The sequence below is a fragment of the Rhinolophus sinicus genome, linkage group LG03 (genome assembly GCF_036562045.2).
Source record: "Rhinolophus sinicus isolate RSC01 linkage group LG03, ASM3656204v1, whole genome shotgun sequence".
Lineage (NCBI taxonomy): Eukaryota > Metazoa > Chordata > Mammalia > Chiroptera > Rhinolophidae > Rhinolophus > Rhinolophus sinicus.
Genome location: NC_133753.1, coordinates 115,547,526 through 115,569,742, shown reverse-complemented (window position 1 = coordinate 115,569,742; position 22,217 = coordinate 115,547,526). Strand labels below are relative to the sequence as shown.

Here is a 22,217-nt window from a genome sequence, read left to right as displayed (position 1 = left end):
AATGTTTTACAGACTAGAGTAAATCATGCACATCACAGGGTAAACTTCCAATAATTGATAGCCTTCATTACATATAATTTTTCCCCATATTCAAGAGTGTTCCCTTAAGCTCAATTACTGAAAGAGGCATTCTCTGTCAAAACATATGGGTATTTTTACAGTTCCTGATATATGTTGTCAAATTACTTTTTTTTCAGCATGGTTCTAGTAGATGTATAATGCAGCCAACAAGTATAGCAGTATCACAGCATCTCATCAGCTTTGAATATTACCCCCCAACATATTTATTTTGCAAGCAATGTGTGATGCTGTGTTGCTGTTTTAATTGGTATTTCATAAGTTTTTCATAAGTTTGTTTATGATTGTAGCCCCTCATTTTAGAATTCTGTTCATGTGCTTTCGCATTTATCTGCTGGGGTCTCTGTTGTTTTTGCTTCTTAGTTTTGTGTGGCTATTAATAAAATGTTAGGCATTTGCTTAAAGTGTTTTTCACCAAGGACCTTTTTACTTTGGCTTTGATATTTATTTTAATTTATAAACGTTTTAGATTTTTATGTTGTCTAATATATCAGTTTCCACCCCTTCATATTTTACATAAGATTAGTTGTTTCCTCTAGGGCTGTGATGAGTATTTGATTCTATTTCTTTTGAGTTTTTCTTGATTAGCATTTTTCAGTGTGAAGTTTGGATAACCTGAATCAGAACAGGATTTACTGAAATGCAGACTTCTGGATACCATGCAGACATGCCGAATCAGAATCTTTGTGATGGAGCCCAGTAATCTATCTGCATGTTAAACTAGCATCCCAGATAATCTTCATGCCTACTGATGTTTGAGAATTCCAATAGACTGGTTATATTTTTAAAGGCATCTCTTAGACACAACCTCCCCTTCCCCCCACCCTCCGATCCCCATCACATGCGCTGAAGCCACAAAGCTTGAAACCCTGGAGATCTTTCCTACTTTCTCCAGACTGTCACCAAGCCCTGTCGATTCATTCTTCTAAATTTCTATTATATGCAACATTTCTCCTCCATTTTACATTTTCTCCTCCTACCATCCCAATCCAGTCTTATCATTTTATGTATTTGTTTAACTGTTTCTGTTCCTTGTTTTCTTTTTTATCCTCTGTCACAGGTCAGTTTTCCTAAAGCACTATTTGTATCTTTATTCTTTCGCTCAGATACACCGAAGTGGGTCTGTATTGTGTACCAAGTCAAGGCCAATAACCTTATACCCTGTATTAGTTTCCTCCCACTGCTGTAACAAACAGCTACACACTTTGCTTTAAAACACACACCCATTTATTATCTTATTCTAAATGTGTCAGCAGGGCTATGTTCCTTCAGCGTGGGGCGGGACTCGGGGGTGGGGTAGGGTGGTGGTGGAATCAGTTTCCTCGCCTTCTCCAGCTTTCTTGGCTCAGGGCACCGTCTTCCATCTTTAAAGCCAGCAATCACATCACTTCAATTTCTGCTTCTGTCATCACATCTGCTCTGACTTGCACACTTCTGCCTCCCCCCGAGATTGCACTGGGCCCATCCAGATCATCCAGGATAGTTTTCCCATCTCAAAATGCTTGACTTAATCATACTTGCAAAGCCCCTGTTGCCATGTAAGGTAATACATTCACAGGTTCCGAGGATTGGGACGCATACATCTTGGGGGCGACCCCTATTCTGTCTACCACAAACCTAGTCTTATTTCTTACTACTACTTCTAAGAAAACGTCAGTGGCAGCCAAGCCCATCTCCCCTTACACCCCGGTGTGTGAAAATCGCTACTTCTCTGTCTTTGCCGTGCCTGACGTCCTTCCACTGTGTTCTCATCTATTCAAACCAAACTAAAACATTTCAACTTCTCCCATTTCCATGTGAGTTTCTTTTATTCTCTCATCAAATTGTTCTTTGAACTTCTATTCCATTTAGAGTAGAGATTTCTACTTAAAAGCATCTAAGAGATAGTTAAAACTCAGTGATCCCTAAGTTTGTCTAACTAGAACACATTTTTTTTTTTTAAAGTAGGGCCCATGTCTTATCTTTTGTATCTTCCTCACTGTCTATTAGTTTGGGGCACGTGTTAGGCATTAAATAAGTATTTGGCAATTGGGCTATTTGGAGAACGTTACGCATGCTTATAAATTACTGGAGGAATGTTTCGTTCACAAGGAGAGTTTCAACTGTGGGAGTTTAGTTCAATGTAAGTTTAACCCCAGCTTGCACTTGCAGTGCTTTGGACCTCTGCTTGTGCTAGATAGGCAAACACCACCACTGAAACCAGAACAAACGCCCCACCCTAGTCTTCTTCATTCACTCTTTGCCTATTGTCCTTAAAAACAAAAAAGCTATTGGGCGCTCTCCCTACCCCGGGGTAAATATTAACCTAGTAAATGCTTTCCTGTACCCAGCACCACCTGCTCACAAGTTACGTGTCACTTTAAATGGTGGTCCTCAAAAACTCACCTCCCTAGGCCCAGAGCCACGGGTGTTGAGAGAGAGGAGCCTCAAGCTGCTGAGCATATTTGCATGCCTTTCCAGCTGTTTCCTGTCATTCCCAGCCCACCCTTTTATTCACAAAGGTTTCCGGGAAACACGGTGCTGGTTCATTCCTAAATTAACTGTCCTCATTCTTGTTGTTGCCTGTCTTTGGCTTGAATAAAATATTGCATTCTCATATTTAATTTAATGAAGTACATATTTCAAAAGAATGAAAAAACTGCCACATGGAGTTAAACCAGGAATACAGCACCGTGTAGTGTCTCTAACGGGAACCCCAAGGAGGCAGAGGTGATAGGAAATAAAAAATTGAATTTACCCCAAGTGTCCCCCACGTCTTTCTTTATTTTTTTCATCTTTTTATTCACGTGCTTGGGCAAAGTATTTGTATTCCTTTCTGTGGAAAAATGGTTCTATAGGCAATGCGTACGCAGAGGTCTGTGTGGAGTAAGCTGTGTGTAAACTCTTCTATCAGTATAAAAAGGGGAAGGAGCGGTCACGCCAGGCAAAGGGGATTGTGTTTGTGGTATCGTGGAATCTGGTCGCTATCTGCGTGGATCAGAAAGGCCGTTTGGCTGGACGCAGCATGGCCAGAACAGTTAATCATTGCACGGAGTGGCAGAGGGGTATTTATCTTGTGAGCAGCTGAGCCCTTCTGGAAACATATCGTCTCGGGTTTGTCTCTCCTCATCTAAAGCAATTCATTACTCACCTACAAATGCTGTCACAGGTCCCAGCAGCTACGATGATCGGCTTCCTCAGTTCTCCTGACAGAAATACAAAGAAAAAATGTTTTCAGTACTATATCTTCAAGATTAAAACAAAAAAAGGAGAGAGAGAGAGACAGATAATGGAGTTGATTTTCTCTTCTACAGTATAAGAAATGTTGTGATTCATTAGTTTTAAAGGAGGTTTCTTTATGTTTAAAATGAAATTTACTAAGCTTATTACCCTCAAATAATTTAGCATTTTTGACCTTGTTCTTGTTTGAGAAATACCTCAAATAGTATAAAGATGAGGTGTACGTTTCCTTACAGTCATAAATTCATTTTCTCTCTCACCCTCTCCCTTCCTCCCTCCCTCTCCTCAATACTGAATCAATGTCATCAATAGGTGTTATATTTGCCATTTAACAAAATAAAACTCACCTTTGACCGCATTCTTCCCTCCCGTGGTCACCCCCTTGCTCTCCTTCACTCTTAGTATAAGTCCTTGAAAGAGGAGCCTCCACTTTGCACTCTCTTTGCACACAGTCTGATTATATCCCTTCTAGAAACACTTTCCTGACTCACTGTCCTGATTCACCCCCTCCTCACTTGCCCTGCTTTTCTCCCCTGCCCCTCAGAGTTTGATGTCTCAGATCATGGCTTTTGTATTGGTTTTCTATTGCAACATAACAAATTCCCACAAATTTAGCCATTTAGAACAATACCAATGTACTATCAGGTTTCCATGGGTCAGGAGTCTGGGTACAAGTTTGCTGAGTTCTCTGCCTGGGGTCTCACCAGGTTGACATGAAGATGTTGCCAATGCTGTGAATTCATCTGAAGCTTGGGGTCCTCTTCATATTGTCATGTCCTCATTTAGGCAGAATTTAGTTCCTGGTAGTCGTTGAACCAAGGTCCCCGTTTGCTTGCTGTCTGCCAGGGGTAGCGTTCAGCTTCTAGAGGCACCCACCAGTCCTAGCCATGCGACCCCATCATAACATGGCACCTTACTTCTTTAAAGCTTCCTAGGACTGGGTCTTATAAAGGGTAATCTGATCAAGGGAGCAACTATCTCATCACCTGTCATATAATGTAACCCAATCAAGAAGATGACTGATTTCATCACAGCCACAGGTCCCATCTGCCCCCAAGGGAAGGGGTTATATAGGCATGTACATACCCCACGAGGCAGGGATCTAGGGAGCTGTCTTAGGACCCTGCCCATCACAGCCCTGTTTCTTAATCTGTACCTAACTCCCAATGTCATGCCATCTAGTCCCATGACTCTACATACCACTTTTGTATTCTGACTCCCAGATTCATAGACTCATATCTAACCATCTGCACAATATCTCCATGTGGGTACCTACTGGGCATCTCTGACTGAAAATCACCAGAACTGGACAATGAATACCTTCATGTCAGGATTACCTTTGGTTGGATATCATAGAAACTTGACTAGATTTCTTAAACAAGTGAAAGATTACTTATTCTCATATTGCAAGAGAACAAAAAGCAGGCAGTCCAAACTGATGTAGCAATTCCACAATATCCATGTTCTAAGCTCCTTTTCTTTCTGCTTCACTGTCTTTACCTTAGCCTGTGACTTGCACGCTTTGTTACAACACAGCTGCTGTTCCTCCAGGCAGGGCTGCCATAGTTCTGGCAGGAAGAGGAGCCCGGTTTTTGTTGTTGTTGTTGTTCTTGTTTGTTTGTTTTTAATGAGGAAAACAGGAGCCCTACCCAGTAGACTTACACTACATTTCATTACCAACTTTGTCACATGGCCATCCTAATTAGAAGGGAACTTGGGAAATCAAGATTTTTTGCTTAGCATGTTGGCACCCTGAGTGACATTGGGGTGCTTTTGCGAGAAAGAGGGAGTGAATATTGGGTGGGCAGGTAGCATATCAGCTATATCTCCTACTCACGTGGGATTTGATTTGGCTGCAAGTGACTAGACCCAAAATAATGGTGACATTAACAGACATAAATTTGTTTCTCTCTCACATAATGTCTAGGGCTGGTGTGGCAGTTTCGTGATCATCAGGGACCCAGACTCTTGTGGTTTTATCATTCTCAACATAAAGCTTCCACCTCATGGTCGAAGGTGAATGGCTCCAGGTCTAGCCATTTTGTAGGTTATTCAGCCATCAGGAAGGAGGAAAGGAAAGAAGGGAAGAGCCCTTCCCTTTAAGAACCCTTCCTGAAGGTTGCACATATGTGTTGGTTTTTCTGCGTTTGACCAGAATTCACAGTCATATGGCCATACATGGCTTCAGGGGAGACTGAAAATGTGTTCTTTATTCAGCTGAAAATCAGGAGTTCTGTTCTGTAGAAGAGAGAGTCAGTGGATTTGTGCGATAACTAGTATTCTCTGCCACTTACCCAAAAGTTAGCATTCTGCCACCTTTCAGTAAATAGGTCACCCCAAATATGGCTGCCAGGTGAGGTCAGAAACCTTATCTTGGGGTCACTCTGATCATGTCTACTTGTCACACACTCCTGTAACCTGTTACTTCTCCTCACCTCCACCTCCAGAACCATAGCCCAATTCACCATCACTCTTTGCCTGGACTTCTCTGGGGGCTTCTGACTGGTCTTCTTGCTTTGACTCTAGTCCCCTTGTAATCCATCTTGCTCATAAAACCCAGCATAATCTCTAAAAGTTATATCAGGTCATTCCCTTGCTCAAGACACTCAGTTTGCTTCCCATTTCAAACGATACGCAAGTTCCCACCTTGGCATCCAAGGCCCTGCAGTGTCCAATGCTGCACCTCTCAAGCCCGTCTCCTCCTTGCTGTGTTTTGAACACAAAGCTTGTCTCCCCCGACCCTTTCCATTGCTCTCTGTTGTGACGGTTCTTCTCCAGCACCTTACCTGGCTCCCTTGCAGCCTGATTCACCTCACTCCTCAGACATTCCCACCTCACACAGTCCTTCCCCAGCTGTCTGCCCCAACACACGCCTCCTCCGTTGCTATCTGCCCTCACCCTGTTTTAGTAACGTGTTCATTGTCTGTTTCCTGGTATGTAAGTCCCATGAAGGCAGGAGTGTCTCTAGTACCAGAAAACGAGGAACTGAATGTCTTCTGTTCCATGCCTTTCTCCAGGGACTCTGTTTTCCCTGGAACTTATTTTTTCTAATAGACAAAAGAATAATGTACTTTATTTAACAAATCCTAAAATTTATTCACCTTCTTCATACGATCTACTGCATGGAATCAACCTTCTTCCAGGAGGCTCCCCTCTCCAAATCCTCTGAAATTTTGCTCCAGTCTAGATTGAATGTTCTCTAGGCCTGCTGTGCCCAGCTGTCCTTAGATTTCCCTTCCCCATGCTGATGGGGTAGAGTTATGAGTCCCAATCCTAGTTTTCCTCTTCCTTGCTTTCATCTGTTTTCTGGAATTATATACTCAACTCTGCGTAAAAGAAGGCATGTGAGATAAATTTTTTTGAGTCCGTAAATGTCTGAAAATGCATTTATTCTCTCACACTTGATTGATGGTGTGGCTGGTTATAGAAATCCATTTTCAAATATGATCTTTGAAGCATTGATCTTCCAGCATCCACTACTGCTGATGAGAAGTCAGTTGCCACTGCAGTTCTGCTTCCTTTGTTTGCCACCGTAATGTTTTTTCCTCTGAATTCTCCCTGTCCTTGTTATTCCAAAATCTCAACTAATAAATGTCAGTAAGTGTGGGTCTTTTTAAATATATTATACTGATACTCAATGGGTTCTTAATCTGAAGGTATAAATTAAGCCATATAAAAATATAATCTTTTTCGTTCTTTGAGTATTTCTCTTATTCTTTACGGAAGGCTTATTAATTTCACATTAAATCTCCTGTATATGTATTTTATCTTTTCACCTACTTTTTCTCTCATTTTAAAAATTCTATACTTTGAGAGACTTCCGTGATTTTATATTCTACCTTTAAACTGTTTTTTACTTCTTTGTCATATTTTTAAACTTTATAAAATCTTTCTTGTTTGATATTCTCTTTTTCATAGCAACCTGTTCTTGTTTTATAGAAGCAATATATTCGCAAATCTCTGGGCAGAAACTAATATAATTTTTAAAGATCTTTTCAGTTATTTGTCTGTTTCCTTTGAGATATTTATCTGTTCCATTTGTTTTTCTTGTTCTTTTTCAAAGTTCTGGCTTTCCTATGAAAGTGATCCTGGATTCCTATGAAAGTGACCCATCCAGCTAGATTAATTATTTTGGGTATTTGTCGTTTTTGCTTTGGGCACATAAATCTGGTCCTTCGGTAGGTTGTGTCTACTAAAGGGCCTCATTGAAGGGAATGAGGGGAGAGGGCCAGCTATTAGTCTGGGGAACCCATGAAAACCAGTATGAGTAGAATGGCAAACGCCCTTGTTCAACCTAAACACCTCATTCATTTTGTTCAGGGACACTGACCCTTATTTGATGGGGGTAGGGTTTGTGTTTCCAGGGATAAAACCAGGCTGCGAGTCAGTCTGCTGTGGTGGGTAGGACTAGGACAGTAGCCTCTCCTTTGGGACAAGCTAAGCCTTGCCTATTCCTTTTTGTTGCCAACCCTGAGCACAGGGCCCCTTCCTGAGGTGGTCTGGGTGGGGCTTCGTCTTCTCTATTGTGTTCATCGCATGCCCCTGCTTTTAGAAAGCTTTAATCTTTCAGTTGGTGATTATCCCTTCCTCCCTTTCCTATTCTACTCATTGTCCTATTCCCTTTGACTCTCTTCTCTTTAAAATATCTTTCCGGATTAAATTCAAGTGCATAAAACAGAAAGTCCAAATGCCAGTAACCTTAAAAAAAAAAAAAAAAAAAAAAAAAAGTTCCCTTTAAAAAACAAGTCTGGAGGGGGGCAGTCCGGGGCTGCGTGGCAGCTCCAGGAGGCTGCCAGGTACACTGACTGGCTCCTTCTTTCTTTCTGCTCAGTCATCTGGAACATCTGGCTTCCATCCTCAGAGCTGCCTCATGGTGGCAGATGGTCCTGGCAGCTCCAGCCATCATGGTCCATTCTAGGCAGAAAGCAGGTGAAAGGGGAATAGGATAGACAGTGCAAGCCTGCTGAGTTTGCTCCACTTAAAGAGTTTTTATAGAAAGCCCTTCACAATAACTTCTGATTACCTTTGGCTTCCTCTCTCTGCAAGGGAGTTTGAAAAATTTAGCGTTTTAGCCAAATTTAGCAGACGATACCATTATTCTGAATAATCCAGGAGTTCTGTTGGTGAGGAAGACAAGAAGAATCGATTCCGAGTTGCAGGTGGCACTTCCACACTATCATTTTAATGACCCTTCAGGCAGTATGGAGGGGGGAGTGAACCGCAGGCTCAGCCTCTTGTCTTGAACTAGGAGCGCTCATCTTTGAAATGCAAAGACCCCTTCTCTGTCATGATATGCAACAAATTTCAGCCTGAAATGGTTAATGGTGAATATATGCTTATGTATGGGAAGAATTTCTTATTACAGGTTTAGCTGCTGGGGTTTAACTCTGTGCATTTTCTTAGAGACTTTTATGCTGTTTCTTTGCATGTGTAGTAAAGGAGCAATCTCAGTATGTTTTCCAAGTTTTTAATTAGAACATTAAAATGCATTCCATCTTAGGGGCAGTATATTAGCTTCTTCTTGCCGTTAGAACATACTAGTACATATTTAGTGGCCTAAAACAACACAGATTTGTTATATTTCTGAAGGTCAGAAGTCCAAAATGCATTTCACTGAGCTAAAATCAAGGTGTCAGTAGACTGCAGGGGAGAATCCTTTCCCTTCCCGTTTCCAGCTTCTAGAGGTCACCTGGATTTATGGCCCTTTCTCCAACATCAAAGCCATCCACTTCCAATTTCTCCCTGCCTCTGACCCTCCTGGGATTACATTAAATCTACATAGATAATCTAGGCTGATCTCTCCATTGTAAATTTCCTAATTTAATCAGGTATGCAAAGTACCTTCCTGTGTAAGGTTAATATTCATAGGTTTAGGATGTGGATGTGGTAGGATCTGCCTCCACAGGCAGCTCTAATTCAACTTGCAATAGAATTTTTCCTCATTTATATAGTCCCTGAAAACTGCTGCCCAGAAAAGCTTAGCTGAGAGCCATCCTTCAGTTTTCATAAACAGAATTTGCACCTACTTCTTAGGAATGTGGGAAAGCTCAGTCTCTCTGTGTTTGAGTTTGTTCTATTATAAAACTTGCAAGAAACTCTCCAAATGATGTGGCCTGGTTCATCTGGCATTTCCAGGAATGGTGACTGTAAACAATTGATTTAGTTTTGCTTTTCTGTGTGAAAAATATATAGAAAGATTTCATCAGAAAAGTACTTCATCCAACCAAACTTTCACTGTATTAATTGATTTGGGAAATTACAAATTTCTTTATTTCCTTTATAATTCATTTACTGAACTTACAATTTTTCAGAAAAAATAATTCCAATCTGAAACACTAGATGATGTACAATAATAATTACCCAAAGCACAAAACTTCTAAAATCTGAACAACTATGTAAAAATTTTTTTGACAAAATTTTAGTGTTATTATATTTTCCTATATCTTTTTACTGGAGGTAGTAGTGATTCACTTTCTTTTATTGGCTTTTCCCAAAAAACAATGTCTTAGTAATTAAGAGACATTTTCTGTTTCTGTCTTTATAGCTTAAGAAATGTATTAAAACACCAGAAATTCCATCTAAACATGTGAGGAACTGGGTCCCAAAAGTCTTGGAACAACGACGACAAGGCTTGGAAACATATTTACAGGTAAGATGTGTTTATATCTTCAATTAATATAATGTAGCTTAAATAATTATGTATCCCAATATGTTTTCTCAGAACTTATGGGTGAGATTCAGAATGTATCAAGCCACCAAACATTCTAGGTTAAAATAAAGAAAATTTATAATTATAAATATGTTGTTGGTTGGTTGTTTTAGCTTTAGATTATGTTTAAAATTGATTATGTGGATCAGAGAAGTGAAATTTCAGCTTAAAGGTGAAAATGGATGTAGAAAGGGTCTGTGCATTTTTTTAGTCAACTCTACAAATTAGTTTTCTTTTGTTTCCCCCTCCAAGATTTAATTGTATTGCTCCCTCATAGCATTCCCTGCCTTTAGGTTTTGGGTGTTGGAGAGATAGTGAGAGAAACTGAATTTTCAGTGGGTCTGGCGAGTACATCTATGGAATCACTGGAGAATGAATGTAAAAAAATTGCCTCTGATGAAGTTCCAACTTCTAAGGAAATTGGAATACATGTTTTTGAAAAAATGCATTAGGCTGTTCTTTTCTGCAGCTGAAGAGTTGCAAAAAGAACTACCTGAGTAAGTTAGAACAAAGTACTCTTCCTGCAAAGGGACAGACAGAAAAAGCAAAAGAACAGTGTCAGCTTCTCTGAGTTTTAAAGGGAAAAAGGCCAGAGGCCTCACATGAATATTCGGTGTAGCCATCATCATCCACAGAGCGCTTCACAGGGCGAGTGCTGAGATGACGTTGGGGAGTGGGCGTGGAACATGGAAGCCTTGTTCACACAGGACACCTGAGTGCACTCGTGAGGCTGACGCAGTGACAGTGAGTGAGGATGGTGTGAGGTGAGGGCTTGGGGAGTCTTGGCTCTCAAAGGGAAAAAAAGCACAAAGGAAAAAACTGGACTTCACTAAGAGTTATGAGTTCACCATGACGATCTATCCATCTGAAACATGTTACATCAGAAAACTCAGCAGCCGTGGCTGTGTTCTTCCACCGACGTCTTCCTGACCCCTTTAGCATGACCCCTCCGGTAGGTTCTGTTTTGGAGGGCAGCTGTGGATTGTGTGAAGCCAACATGGTGTGTCCTCTGTACAGCTTTTCTGGGTGGCTGTGCCTAAATCACTGATGATTAGAAGCTGTCACCAAAGCTTGTACTTAGTGATAAATTCAGGGGACTCCCTCCCCATAGAAAGAAGCTGAGGATTCCATCCTAGACTCCTGTGGTTTTCCTGGTCTCGAACAGGAAAGCTGATGTGCTGGCAGCCCTGAAAACATGTGAGGAGCACTTTTGTTACTGTTTTTCTCTTCTGCTTTTAGACGTGGTGGTGGATCCTTCACTGCCTCTCCCTGGGAGTGGGAGATTAAAGGAAATGGGGACCACAGATGACAGGAAAGTGTGTGGTCATGTGCTTTGAGACTCTGTATATGGAGCTAAGAGACTTCCAGGGCTTCGGGCAACACTGCAGAGCAAAAACAAACCCTCCAAAAAACCTAAAAAACAAGACTTCAGACACTGTATGCAAAGGGTAAAAATGCATGTTCTCTGTAATTAAATGGTATAGGTAAACAGTGCATTCTTATTTGTGAGGCAGATTTTCCATAGATATTGTATATCTTTAAGCTTTAGTTCTGAAGAAAGCTTTACTCTTTTCTCTCCCATTATATTTGACATATGACTTCCATTAGTACTCAGTGTAAACATTTTAAGTTGTTTGTGCTTTGTGTATAAATATGCAGATAAAATCATCTGGCACAGAGAGGAGTTTACAGTGACACTCAAATTGAGCTTGGAATTTTCTAGTCTCTGAAATAGGGATTGGAAGATGTGGTTGAAAGACTGAGAGGGTGTGTTTCCTATTGTGCATTTAATATTCAATTTGTTGTCTGTTACGTCCCCTGTCAGTTAAGTCCCCAAGGGAGCTTTCTCTTCTCTCTTTCCCACCTGATTCTATTTAAGGCAGTGGCAGCTAGACAGAAGTTGCAAGGATGAGTGTGAATGCTTTATCAATCCCAAGTGAAATGAAAACCCTGGCTTACGTGTCATTTCTTGATAACTTTTTAGTGTTTAAATCTTTTTTGGATGTAAGACAGTTATTACTGTTCCTTCTACTCATTGTAACTTTCGTTAGAATCCCACTCGCCCTCAGAGCTTACAGCTGAGACTGAGCTCCAGGGTGTCACCAGTACTTCTTAGCAGGTACCATCCTACAGCTGACCCATCTGGGCATGAGGGTGGCCCTGGTATGGCCCAATAAAATGAGAAAGTATTAATACCCCAAAGCTGTAGCATCTTCAGCTCACAGAAAACTTAGACATAACCTAGTCCAACTTGCCTCCTGCCCTTCAGCTAATTTTCATGATCATTCCTCTGGCCTCAGTTTCACATCCATAAAATAGGCAGATTAGCTCTTGAGAGGACCAGAGAAGACAGCTCTTTTCTTGTCCAATGAACAGCTAGTACATTTGGACCATGGATAGATGTAACACATACATTTCCTAAGGGGCCCTGCACTGCTTTTATTTTAGAGATGGAGAAACTGAGGTCCAGATGGAGAAACTTACTTCCAGAGTATATAAGTGAAAGAGATGGGACTAGAATTTTAGTTTCTTGATGCCTAGTATAGGCTCTTTTCATTATGTATTGTAGATTTTCCAAATTGGGAGAAAGTTTTCAGCCTTGACATGTAATTTTACTTAGGGATATAATAATACTAGTAAAGGAAGAGACCTTATAATCATAACCTATCACAACTTAATTGACTAATCTAACCCAACTCCCTTGAGAGATCAATAGATCAGTGATTCTTTAAGTCTATAACTTGAATACTTAGAATCCTATGAAAACAATGAATATGCATCTGTTTTCTGTGTTAAATCATCTGCATGGAAGCAGAAATCTGAAGAATAAGTTAATTGGGGTTTCCAAAACTGATTTTACCATCAAACATGTTTATCTAATAGTTTTATTGCCTCATTTGGGATGACATGCCATCTTTCCTGAGATCCCAGTCAAATGAAAGTGTGAAAACTTAAGGGATAACCCCCAACAGTTAAGCAGTGGATGTGCAGGGAGAAGAGAGGATCATCAAAGGAAGAAAAATGCTTAACAATTTTCTGGAAGATGGAATGTTCTGGGAGTGTGTGAATCGGTGCAACAGGGAGTGGAAAGTAGCCACCCCAATTCAGCCATGAGAGCAAGTGTTGGAGGCAGGAGGCAGCCTGCCCATGGCTCTGGTGGGAGCTTCTCGACTTAGAATCAGCAGGTGAGATGGGGTCAAGGAGAGCGGTGAAACTGAAAACAAGTGGTTCCGTTCAGGGTGTAAACCTGAAACAGTTGCCCAGGCTACTTATGCTCTACAGAATACTGATAGTCTGATGTTTATGACATTGCAAAGAAAAATTGTAAAGGCTTTTCTCTTAAAAGCGAAACAGTGCAACCAAATATTGAACAGGGGGACTGCGTAAAGCTAAGGCTTCTATTGGGGACCCCAAGTTGACAACCCCAAGGGCAAGCCGACCACACAGAATGCTGCACCCACACTGTCTTTCCACTTGCGAGGAGGCCTGTGGTGGGTACTGCCACTGACATCCCCACAGGAGAATCCCACCCAAGCCTCCCAGGCTACTTTCTTCAATGAGATCTGATAACCAAGGTTCGCCAGGCCTTTGAGGAAATTGAGTAGCATGAACAAAAAGACCCACAGGAACTAAAACACTGACTCTTCAGGAAAGAGATAATAAAGGACACAAAATATATCTTAAAAATTGATTTAATGAATCGAGAGAGATTCACAAAGGCATTACATCCATAATATGACACTAGGCTACTATAAAAGGAACAATCAGAGAACACACAAGAGTTTTTTGAATTAGTTGTGTTATCCAACTAAAAACATTTGGTAGTTGTTCTCTCTATTTTGGGGCAGTATTTCGTAAAATGCACATACAAAAACTCTCGAACAAAAGACAAGAGACATAGAGGACCATTCCAGGTCTAATGTCTTACTTCTTTCTAGAGTCCCAGAAAGAAATAAGGGGAAAATTAAAAAGTAGGGAAGGGAATAATCCAAGGAAAAATAGTTGAAAATTTCCCCAAGCTGGGGGATATGAGCCTTTAGCTAGAAAAGGTGATCCAACGGCAGAGCACAAAGAATGACAGAAACACTTTAGTGCCTAGACATAACTGGCAACATTTCAGTATGTCAGAGATAGAGATCCATAATCTTCCAGAAAGAAAAAGCAAGTGGTGGGCAAGATTGAGGTTTAGTCATGGCTTCGTTTGTTAATTTGAAGCTGATTGAATGCACAGGCCCTGCTCCATTCCTCATCGGAACATTAAATTACAAGCTGACATAATTTGTAGACAAAGGCTTTTTACGGGAATTTTGCATACATTACTTGTTCCATTTGTTGCAATAATAAGAAATTTCTCTTTCTGAGAAAGATACCATGTCTTATGTCATTTACTTGAGAACAACAGTTGTTTTTATTTTCACCTTTTTGATAAGGAGTGAACGATAATTAAAGAACATTGAGTGTTGGGAGCTAAACAGAAATCACGGTCAAACATAATCTAAGCTAATGTAAATCCTTTAAAAAAGGTTCGTTTGAAGAAAACAGTTCCACAGCTGGGGTTTGTTAGATAAGAGATACAGGTGCTGTCTTCAGAAGAGCTTATTACTCAGACTAGCTGCCCCTCATTCATTCTTTAAGTCATACAATACTGTATAATGTTCCATTGGGTCAGTAGTCTCACTGGATCAAAGAGTACTATGTTTCTAACTTTTTCAGTAATACATGAAGCATTTATTAAAATTGACCACGTATGCTGGAACATGTGTATTCTCTAGTTTTTGAGTGCAGTGAGCTGTATACAATCAGATGAAGTTTGTTAAGTGTGCTATTCAAATTTCCTATCTTAACTTGGCCGCTTGATCTGATAAGAAGAAAGGTATATTAGAATTTCACACTCATATTTTCATGATTACTGATATAATTGGGCTTAGTTCAACCATCCTTTTTCCTTTTCATGCCTGCTTTTGAATTGGTGGCAGATTTTTTCCCCTTTTTCTCTTTTCATCCCCCCAACCCCATTAGTTTATATCTATTCTTTTAGTGGTTACCTAATGTCTTTCATTCCCTCCTGAACATTACAAAGACCTTAGAATGTTTGAAGTCTGATCACCCTGGATATAGAATTCTGGGTTGACAGTTCTTCTTTTTATTTTATTTTTCCCAACACTTGGAAATACTGTGCCACTTCCTTCTGGCTCCCATGATTTCTGATTAAAAAAAAAAAGAAAATCTACTGTCACATTAATTGTTTCCCTTCTATATGTAAGGTGTAGTTTTAAAAATGACTGCTTTCAAGATTTTATCTTTGTCATTAGTTTTCAGAAGTTTAATTATGATGTGTCTTGGTGTGTACTTCTCTGGGTTTTTCATATTTGGAACTCTCCCAGCTTCTTGAATCTGGAGGTTTATCTCCTTGGCCAGATTTAGAAGTTTTTAATCATTATTTCTTCAGGTACTTTTTCAGTTCCTCCTACTGTCTTCTCTCCTTCCAGGACTTCAATACTAGGAATATTAGAGTCTTTATTATAGACTGCACAGGGCCCTGAGTCCCTCTTCATTTTTTTCTCCCCCCGGACTGTTTAGTCTCCATTGGTCAGATTGGTTAATTTCTGTTGTCCTATCTTCTGGTTCTGATTCTTTCCTCTTTTCCTTCCATTCTGCTGTTGAATCTGTCCACTGAGCTTTTTATTTCAGTTATTGTATTTTTCAGTTCTAACATTTCCACTTTATTCTCCTTTATAACTTTTATTTCTTTGGCAAGACTTTATATTTCATTCCTTTGTTGAGTTCTTCTGTCTTTTCTTTTGTTTCAAATGTGTTCGTAATTGCTCATTGAGACATTTTTATCATGGGTGCCCTAAAAATCATTGTCAGATCATTCTTACATCTCTGACATCTCAGCATTGGTATCTATTGATTTTCCTTTTCATTCAGTTTGAGATCTTTTTGGTTTTTGGTATAATGAATGGTTCTGGTTGAATCCTAGACATTTTTGCATCATTTTATGTAACTCTGGATCTTATTTAAACATTCTTTTTTTGCTGGCTTTTTCGGACACTGTTTGGTCTAGAGAAGGTGGGGGTGGGGGACCCCCTTCATTTCTGCTGGGTGAAGATATAATCTCACTTGGCCTTCCTTCACACTGGGGTGGGAGGGATGCTCCTCATTGCTACTGAGATGATGGGAATTGCAGCTCCCTGTGTGGTCTCTGCTGACTCCATTACTGGCTGGTAAGGATGAAAACCTGACTCCCTACTTGGCCTTCTCTGATGCCAGCCAGGCATTGGGTGCCTCATTACAGCCTCAGGATGCTTTCCACGCCAGGTCTAGGCTTCCCACTAGACCTCTGATGGCAAGAGTGGAGGCGGCCACAGTTTCTTTTGTGGTGTTTGGCAGGAGTAGAGTGGTCAGTGTCTAAAAGTTTTCTGTCTTCCTAGGCTGTCTCTTTTATGGTCCTTTTCCTAAAGGAAACAGGCTTTTATTTGCGGCTTTATTTGTCTACATTTCTTGGCATTTACTGGTTGCTGGCTGTTTCTGCTCCAAGAGATACATGAGGCAAAACAAAAATCCAGGAAAGATAAAACTCACCTCTGTGTCACTCTTCTTTTCTTTCCTCAACCTTTCAGAATCATCTCGTGTTTGCTTTATATATAATATCCAGGGGTTTTAGTTGTACTTAGCAGGAGAATAGGAAAAAGTACAGCTAGTTGATCTTACTGGAAGTGGAAGTCCATCCACTGACTTTTAAATTTTAGTATTACACTTTTTTGTTTCTAGGAGTTCTATTTGCTTTTTTTTTGTAATCTGACTACATGTTTGTTTTTTTAATAGTCCTGTATTTTTGGTCATATTTTCAAACCTCTGTTTTTAAGCACATTAACTCTCTGTTTCCCAGAAAAACAAATAAACAGAAATGATGGTAATCACCATTAACCATTGAATCCAGTAGACCATATTTAGTTTAAGATTTTTAGTGAATGATTTACAGAAATTCAAATAGAGAGTGAAAGACAACTTCAGTAGAATTTTGATTGGAATTTCAACATAGCAAACTCAAAATCTTAGTCCATATTTTCCTGGGTTTTAAATGGGCAACATCCTTTGAACAGTGTACGTAATCGATCATCATCTTCTGTGCATGAACCTGAAACATCAACCATCATGTAAGTACTGATTCCAGATTTTTAAATTCATCTCTGATAGGTTCTCGCTTATCATTGCTTGTGGGTTTTTTTCTTGGGCATTTTTAAAATTTAATAATTTGGAAAACCTGATGATTAATAGTTTTGTTGAAGAGACAGTGGGTAGTATCTGCTGCATAATTGCAAAATATTTTCATTTTTAGATTTACAAACAGCAACTAGAATGACTAAATCAATGAATTAAAAAATTTCTACATTATCTGTTTCCTTCTAGTCACCTGTTTGCTTTTGTCAAGTAAAGTGAAGCATTTGTCAAATAAATCTTGGTGCACAAACATCATAAAAAGTGAAAGAACAGTGTTCCATGTTCTCTTAGCAAAATGAAATAATCTAAGTACTTAATACAAAATAATGTACCGTAAAGTTTTTCATGTTGAATGAGCAGCTCCAAGACAATACCACATTTCCGTTTTCCTCATTGATTCCTGAGTTTGAGAAAATTCATGTATGATATCATTTGAAGTCTAATGCAGCCAATTTAGCTGTACATTATGGAAGCTACTGATCACATGTGGCTAATGAACATTATCCTTCTAGAGGATTCCATAATTCTTCAATTTTCTTATTTTAGTATTTTCTTAGCATAGTTGGGAACAGTTGATGAGTAATGATGAAATGATACTTAAAATCATAAAGTAGTAAAATGTCGCGAGGTATAGGAAAAAGAAGATCACATAAGATTCCATGATGTATATTGAAAAAGAATCCAGTTAAGTCCATATGGTAATATCAGATAGAAAGAACTTGATTCTGTTTTTAAAAGACATATGTTTTCTGTTTTTGGAAGACAGGTGAGAAAGAATAAAAGTCATAAAATATCCATTCTTACAAATAGTTAGAAATGCTTAATTTCCTGCTATTTGAAAGTAATCTGTCATTTATCTCTGATTCTCATAGGGTCTTCCTTTTATCTTTGGTATTCTTCTGTTTTACCGTAGAAATTTATTACTATAATTATTCTGTATCTAGGTGTAGACTTTTTAAGTTTATATTTTTGAGTAGTGTGTGTATGTGTGTGCTTCCTGTATCTGAATGCAGGCGCCTTTCAACATTTCTGGAAAATGTTCAGGTATCATGTCTTTGAATGTTGCTTCTTTTCCATTTTCGATTCTATCCTTTATTCTAAGTGTGATCATTGTAATAACCAATGTGTTCATAGGTCTAGATTGACTGTTGTTTCTCCTGGTTTCTTGCTCATGGTTCTTTCTCCACAGTATATGTGTAAGAGTATGTGTGTTTTGTTTCTGTTTCTTTTTTCCTTTGTTGTATTTTTGGTTGGGTAATCAGTTTATCTTTGGAATTTTTTTTTCTTTTTTCTTTCTTTTAAGGCCAGGATTGAACTGAATTTATACAGAGAGAATTTTTATTTGTTTCTGTCAATCACTTGGGAACACTCGACTGGGACTTCTTAGCTTGAAGGGTTCTTTGGACCTCACAAAAGGCATTAATTTAGGTTACGAACCTGTGAAGGGGTTTCTTTCTCATTCTCCCCTCCCTGGGGACGTATCCTGTAGTGGCTTTATTTGGAGCTCACTTTTAGGGTTTACGACTTGCCCATAGGACAGAGCCAGCCGTGGTGCTTGCTTATCTATCAGGATTTCTGTCTATATTCAATTTAAGGCTGCTTATAGATTCCTTACTTTCTTACCACCTAAGTGATGCATTTTTATATTTATGTTTATGGTACTTTATTTATATAGTTATATAAATAAATATATATAAATGGCACTTTTAGGATCCTAAGAATTCCTTTCCACGAAAATCTGAGCCCTAGTTAGTGTTCAGGTGCTAAGTCACTGTTCTTGGTTAGCCAAATATTACCAGGATCTGCTCTGATGGCTTCTGTCAGAAGTGACATACGTACTTTCCTATAATACATTCTTCAAACATGGCAAGGTTTGGAAAACAAGTTTAATTATTTTACTGACCATAAGATTTTATTTGACAGAGGACTGTATCTCCTATTCGTTCAGTGGTGGGGATGTGGTATTGCAGGAACCTCTGGGAGGGTCCACCTATGGCAGTAGGTGACTGGTCATACCTATTGTGTGTTTCAACTCAGGCCAAACTGGAGCATACACCTTTACAAAATGCAGTCTGTTGTACTTGTATACACGTGGTGTAAAATAGACCTTCAACATGCCCACACGATAGTCCTAAAAGAGGTTTTATAAAGACCTAAACATGTTTTGTTTTTTTTGGTTTTTTATTACACAACTTGCATGTAAGCTTAGTATTTTTGGGTTCACAGTATATTCAAGTTTCTCTGTCTGTCTTTGACCTTTTTCAGCTACCTCTCCCCAGCTCTTGTGCTTAACAAGACATTGTCTTACAAAGTAGGCTGCCTTCCTATTTCCACTGGGCATGTTTTCCAGCCTGTTATCTTTCTCTTCCACTAGCTTCTTTACTCTCCTAAAGATTCTGCAGCAACTTGGTCCCCTTCCCCATTATACAATGGAAACTGCTTTTGAAATGCTGGAATGGTGCTTTATTTTGAAAATTGTTGGGTAAACACTTACACTGTTGACTCATCACCTGTTGCTACATGAAGATCCTTAAACAAGGTCCCAGATATCTCCAGAATCACATGGGCATTGTGTGTCAGGCAGGTGTGTCTGGTACCACCAGGGTGTTTTCCCGGAAGTGTTTTCTTTGACTTGATAGGCAGTTTCTGTGCTAGTGGGAACATGCTCTTAAACCATTTTGTGAACCACATTTTCTTCTACAGTAGAGTATATTCATGGACTTACTTTTAATGACTATAACCACATAAATTTGACATTTTACTTTTACATTACCTAAAACATCTATTTTATGGCCAAGAACCATTTTTTTAGGTATATATTTTCATCTTTTCTTTACAAATTCTTTAAAGAGTACTAGCAATTAATATTCCTTTGAGGGACATTTTCTCCAAGTCCTGTGCAGACACCCAAAGTTGTTTTTTTGTTTTTCTTTGTTTTTTTTTGTTGTTGTTTTGTTCTTTTCACTCCATTAGAATTGTAGCGTAGGCATAATTGAGCTGAGAATAATAGACTAAATTAAACTGAACTGAGATTTGGGTCTTCAACATTTTCCAGGTTCACTTACCAGAGAAGGGGCTCCGTCTTCCTTATCTCAGCAAAATCGCAAACCACTGCACGTCCTGCATTGCTGGGATTATGAGTAGTCAGAACTGCAAAGGTTAAGTTTAGAACAGGTTTCTGTTTAAGAACTTAGAATTATAATTAAGTTTCATTTCTTAAAGGAATTTTCTCTTTATTAGTATCACTCATATAATCATAGATATTTACAAAGTTAAAAAATTTCTTGTGTAAAATATTTTTATTCCTTCTTTTTCTCCACTTTCCATTTTTGTGGTTTTAAGTCAGGCACATATATCTCTTCCTAGCCATCCAACTCTGGCTGCGGACTAATTGAAAATTTCTCATTTAATCCGCCCCTGACGAGGTAAAGACCTTGATGACGCTGAGGAAACTCAGAATATAGCCGAGACACCCCATGCTTTCCCAATGACCACCTTATCCATTAGCTCAGGTCCTTAGAATTTTGAGTTTAAAGCACAGGTTAAGAAGAGAGTATAATGCTAAGTGAAATAAGTCAGACAGAAAAAGTAGAGAACCATATGATTTCACTGATATGTGGGATTTAAAACTGAAAACAACAAAAGTACAAGAAAAAGAAACAAGGAAACAAAAACTCATGCACAGACAATAGTTTAATGGTTACGAGAGGGTAAGAGGTGAGCAGGGTGGTATATGAGGGTAAAGGGGATCAAATATGTGGTGATGGAAGGAGAACTGACTCTGGGTAGTGAGCACATAATGTGATATACAGATGATGTATTACAGAATTGTACACCTGTAACCCGTGTAACTTTACTAACAATCATCACCCCAATAAACTTTAATTTAAAAAAAAGAAGTGATACAATGGCAGCTTCACGTCTTATAAGAGAACTACCATTAAACTGCAACTGAAGAGCAAGACCTAGTGTATGAGGTGGGGGTGTGCATTGGTGAAAGGGATGTTTAGTTTGGACTTCAAAAAAGCACCATAGAAGCCTATAGAAGTAACCGTATCTATGAAGGCCCTGCTTATAACACGCGACAAACTGTTCTTTGTTCTTGTTAAAGATTGTGAACAGTGTGTTAAATAATATTAATGGCTGGGATTGTCAGTACTTAACAGTACTTTCCTTGTACAAGTGATTTTATTGATCGATACAGACTCAGTGTAACAGGGGCAGATTATTTTTACTGATTTTATCGAAACCTTAACCAAGTTTGTTAGTGCACCACATATCTTTAAATAGATCTAGATGATGATGTAGATGAAGAAAAGCAAACCACCATCCATCTCTTTTTGATCTGTTAATAACTTAAATCCATCATTGCTAGCAAGTGTTTTCAGATTCCGTTGTGCATACATGTTTCTGTTGTGCCTGGTTAGAAATCCTATAACCTTGTTTCAGTGGTTGGTTTTCCATACAGGAAAACCCTAACCACTTACCCAGGATTTAGCAGACAACTTTGTCATCATAATTGGCGAAATAATTGGCAAGATATGAAGAAAAACACACTTTACAAGTCTGTTTTCTAAATTTAATTTTTGTAGATTCCTAAGTTTTATGGTAGTTCTAGAAGGCTTTTCTGGACTAAGTTAAAAACACTTTATGAAGGCTGAAATAATCACTTAGGACAATGTATGATCCTTCTCATTATAGACTTTAAAGTTTTGTGTTTTAATTACAAAGAATTCTGCTTAATTTCAAATGCATTTTTTTTCCTCATTGATTTGCGGGCTACCCGTTCATCTCAAGATGACATATACTTCATATAACATAAGTTTTAGTGCACAACAATCTTACAATCTTTTCAAAGTTCTGAAACCGGTCGTATATATTATTTCTTTAAAGAAAGCAAAACACTTTCCTTTGAAGGAATAAAACAGTATTTTAAAAATTCAGACCTTGCATTCTTGCTCATCTCAGGTAGCTGAGCCTGGTGGGA

General features: G+C 39.0%; 1 protein-coding gene across 2 annotated transcripts in view; it reads left to right on the top strand.

Moving 5' to 3' along the window:
• Nucleotides 1-22,217, top strand: part of SNX24 (sorting nexin 24) — a 139,022-nt gene that overhangs the window by 75,624 nt on the left and 41,181 nt on the right. For both annotated transcript variants that reach the window (XM_019728010.2, XM_019728011.2), the window contains exon 3: nucleotides 9,842-9,946. In XM_019728010.2, coding sequence (XP_019583569.1) covers nucleotides 9,842-9,946 — 105 coding nt within the window. The remainder of the gene's footprint in view (nucleotides 1-9,841; nucleotides 9,947-22,217) is intronic.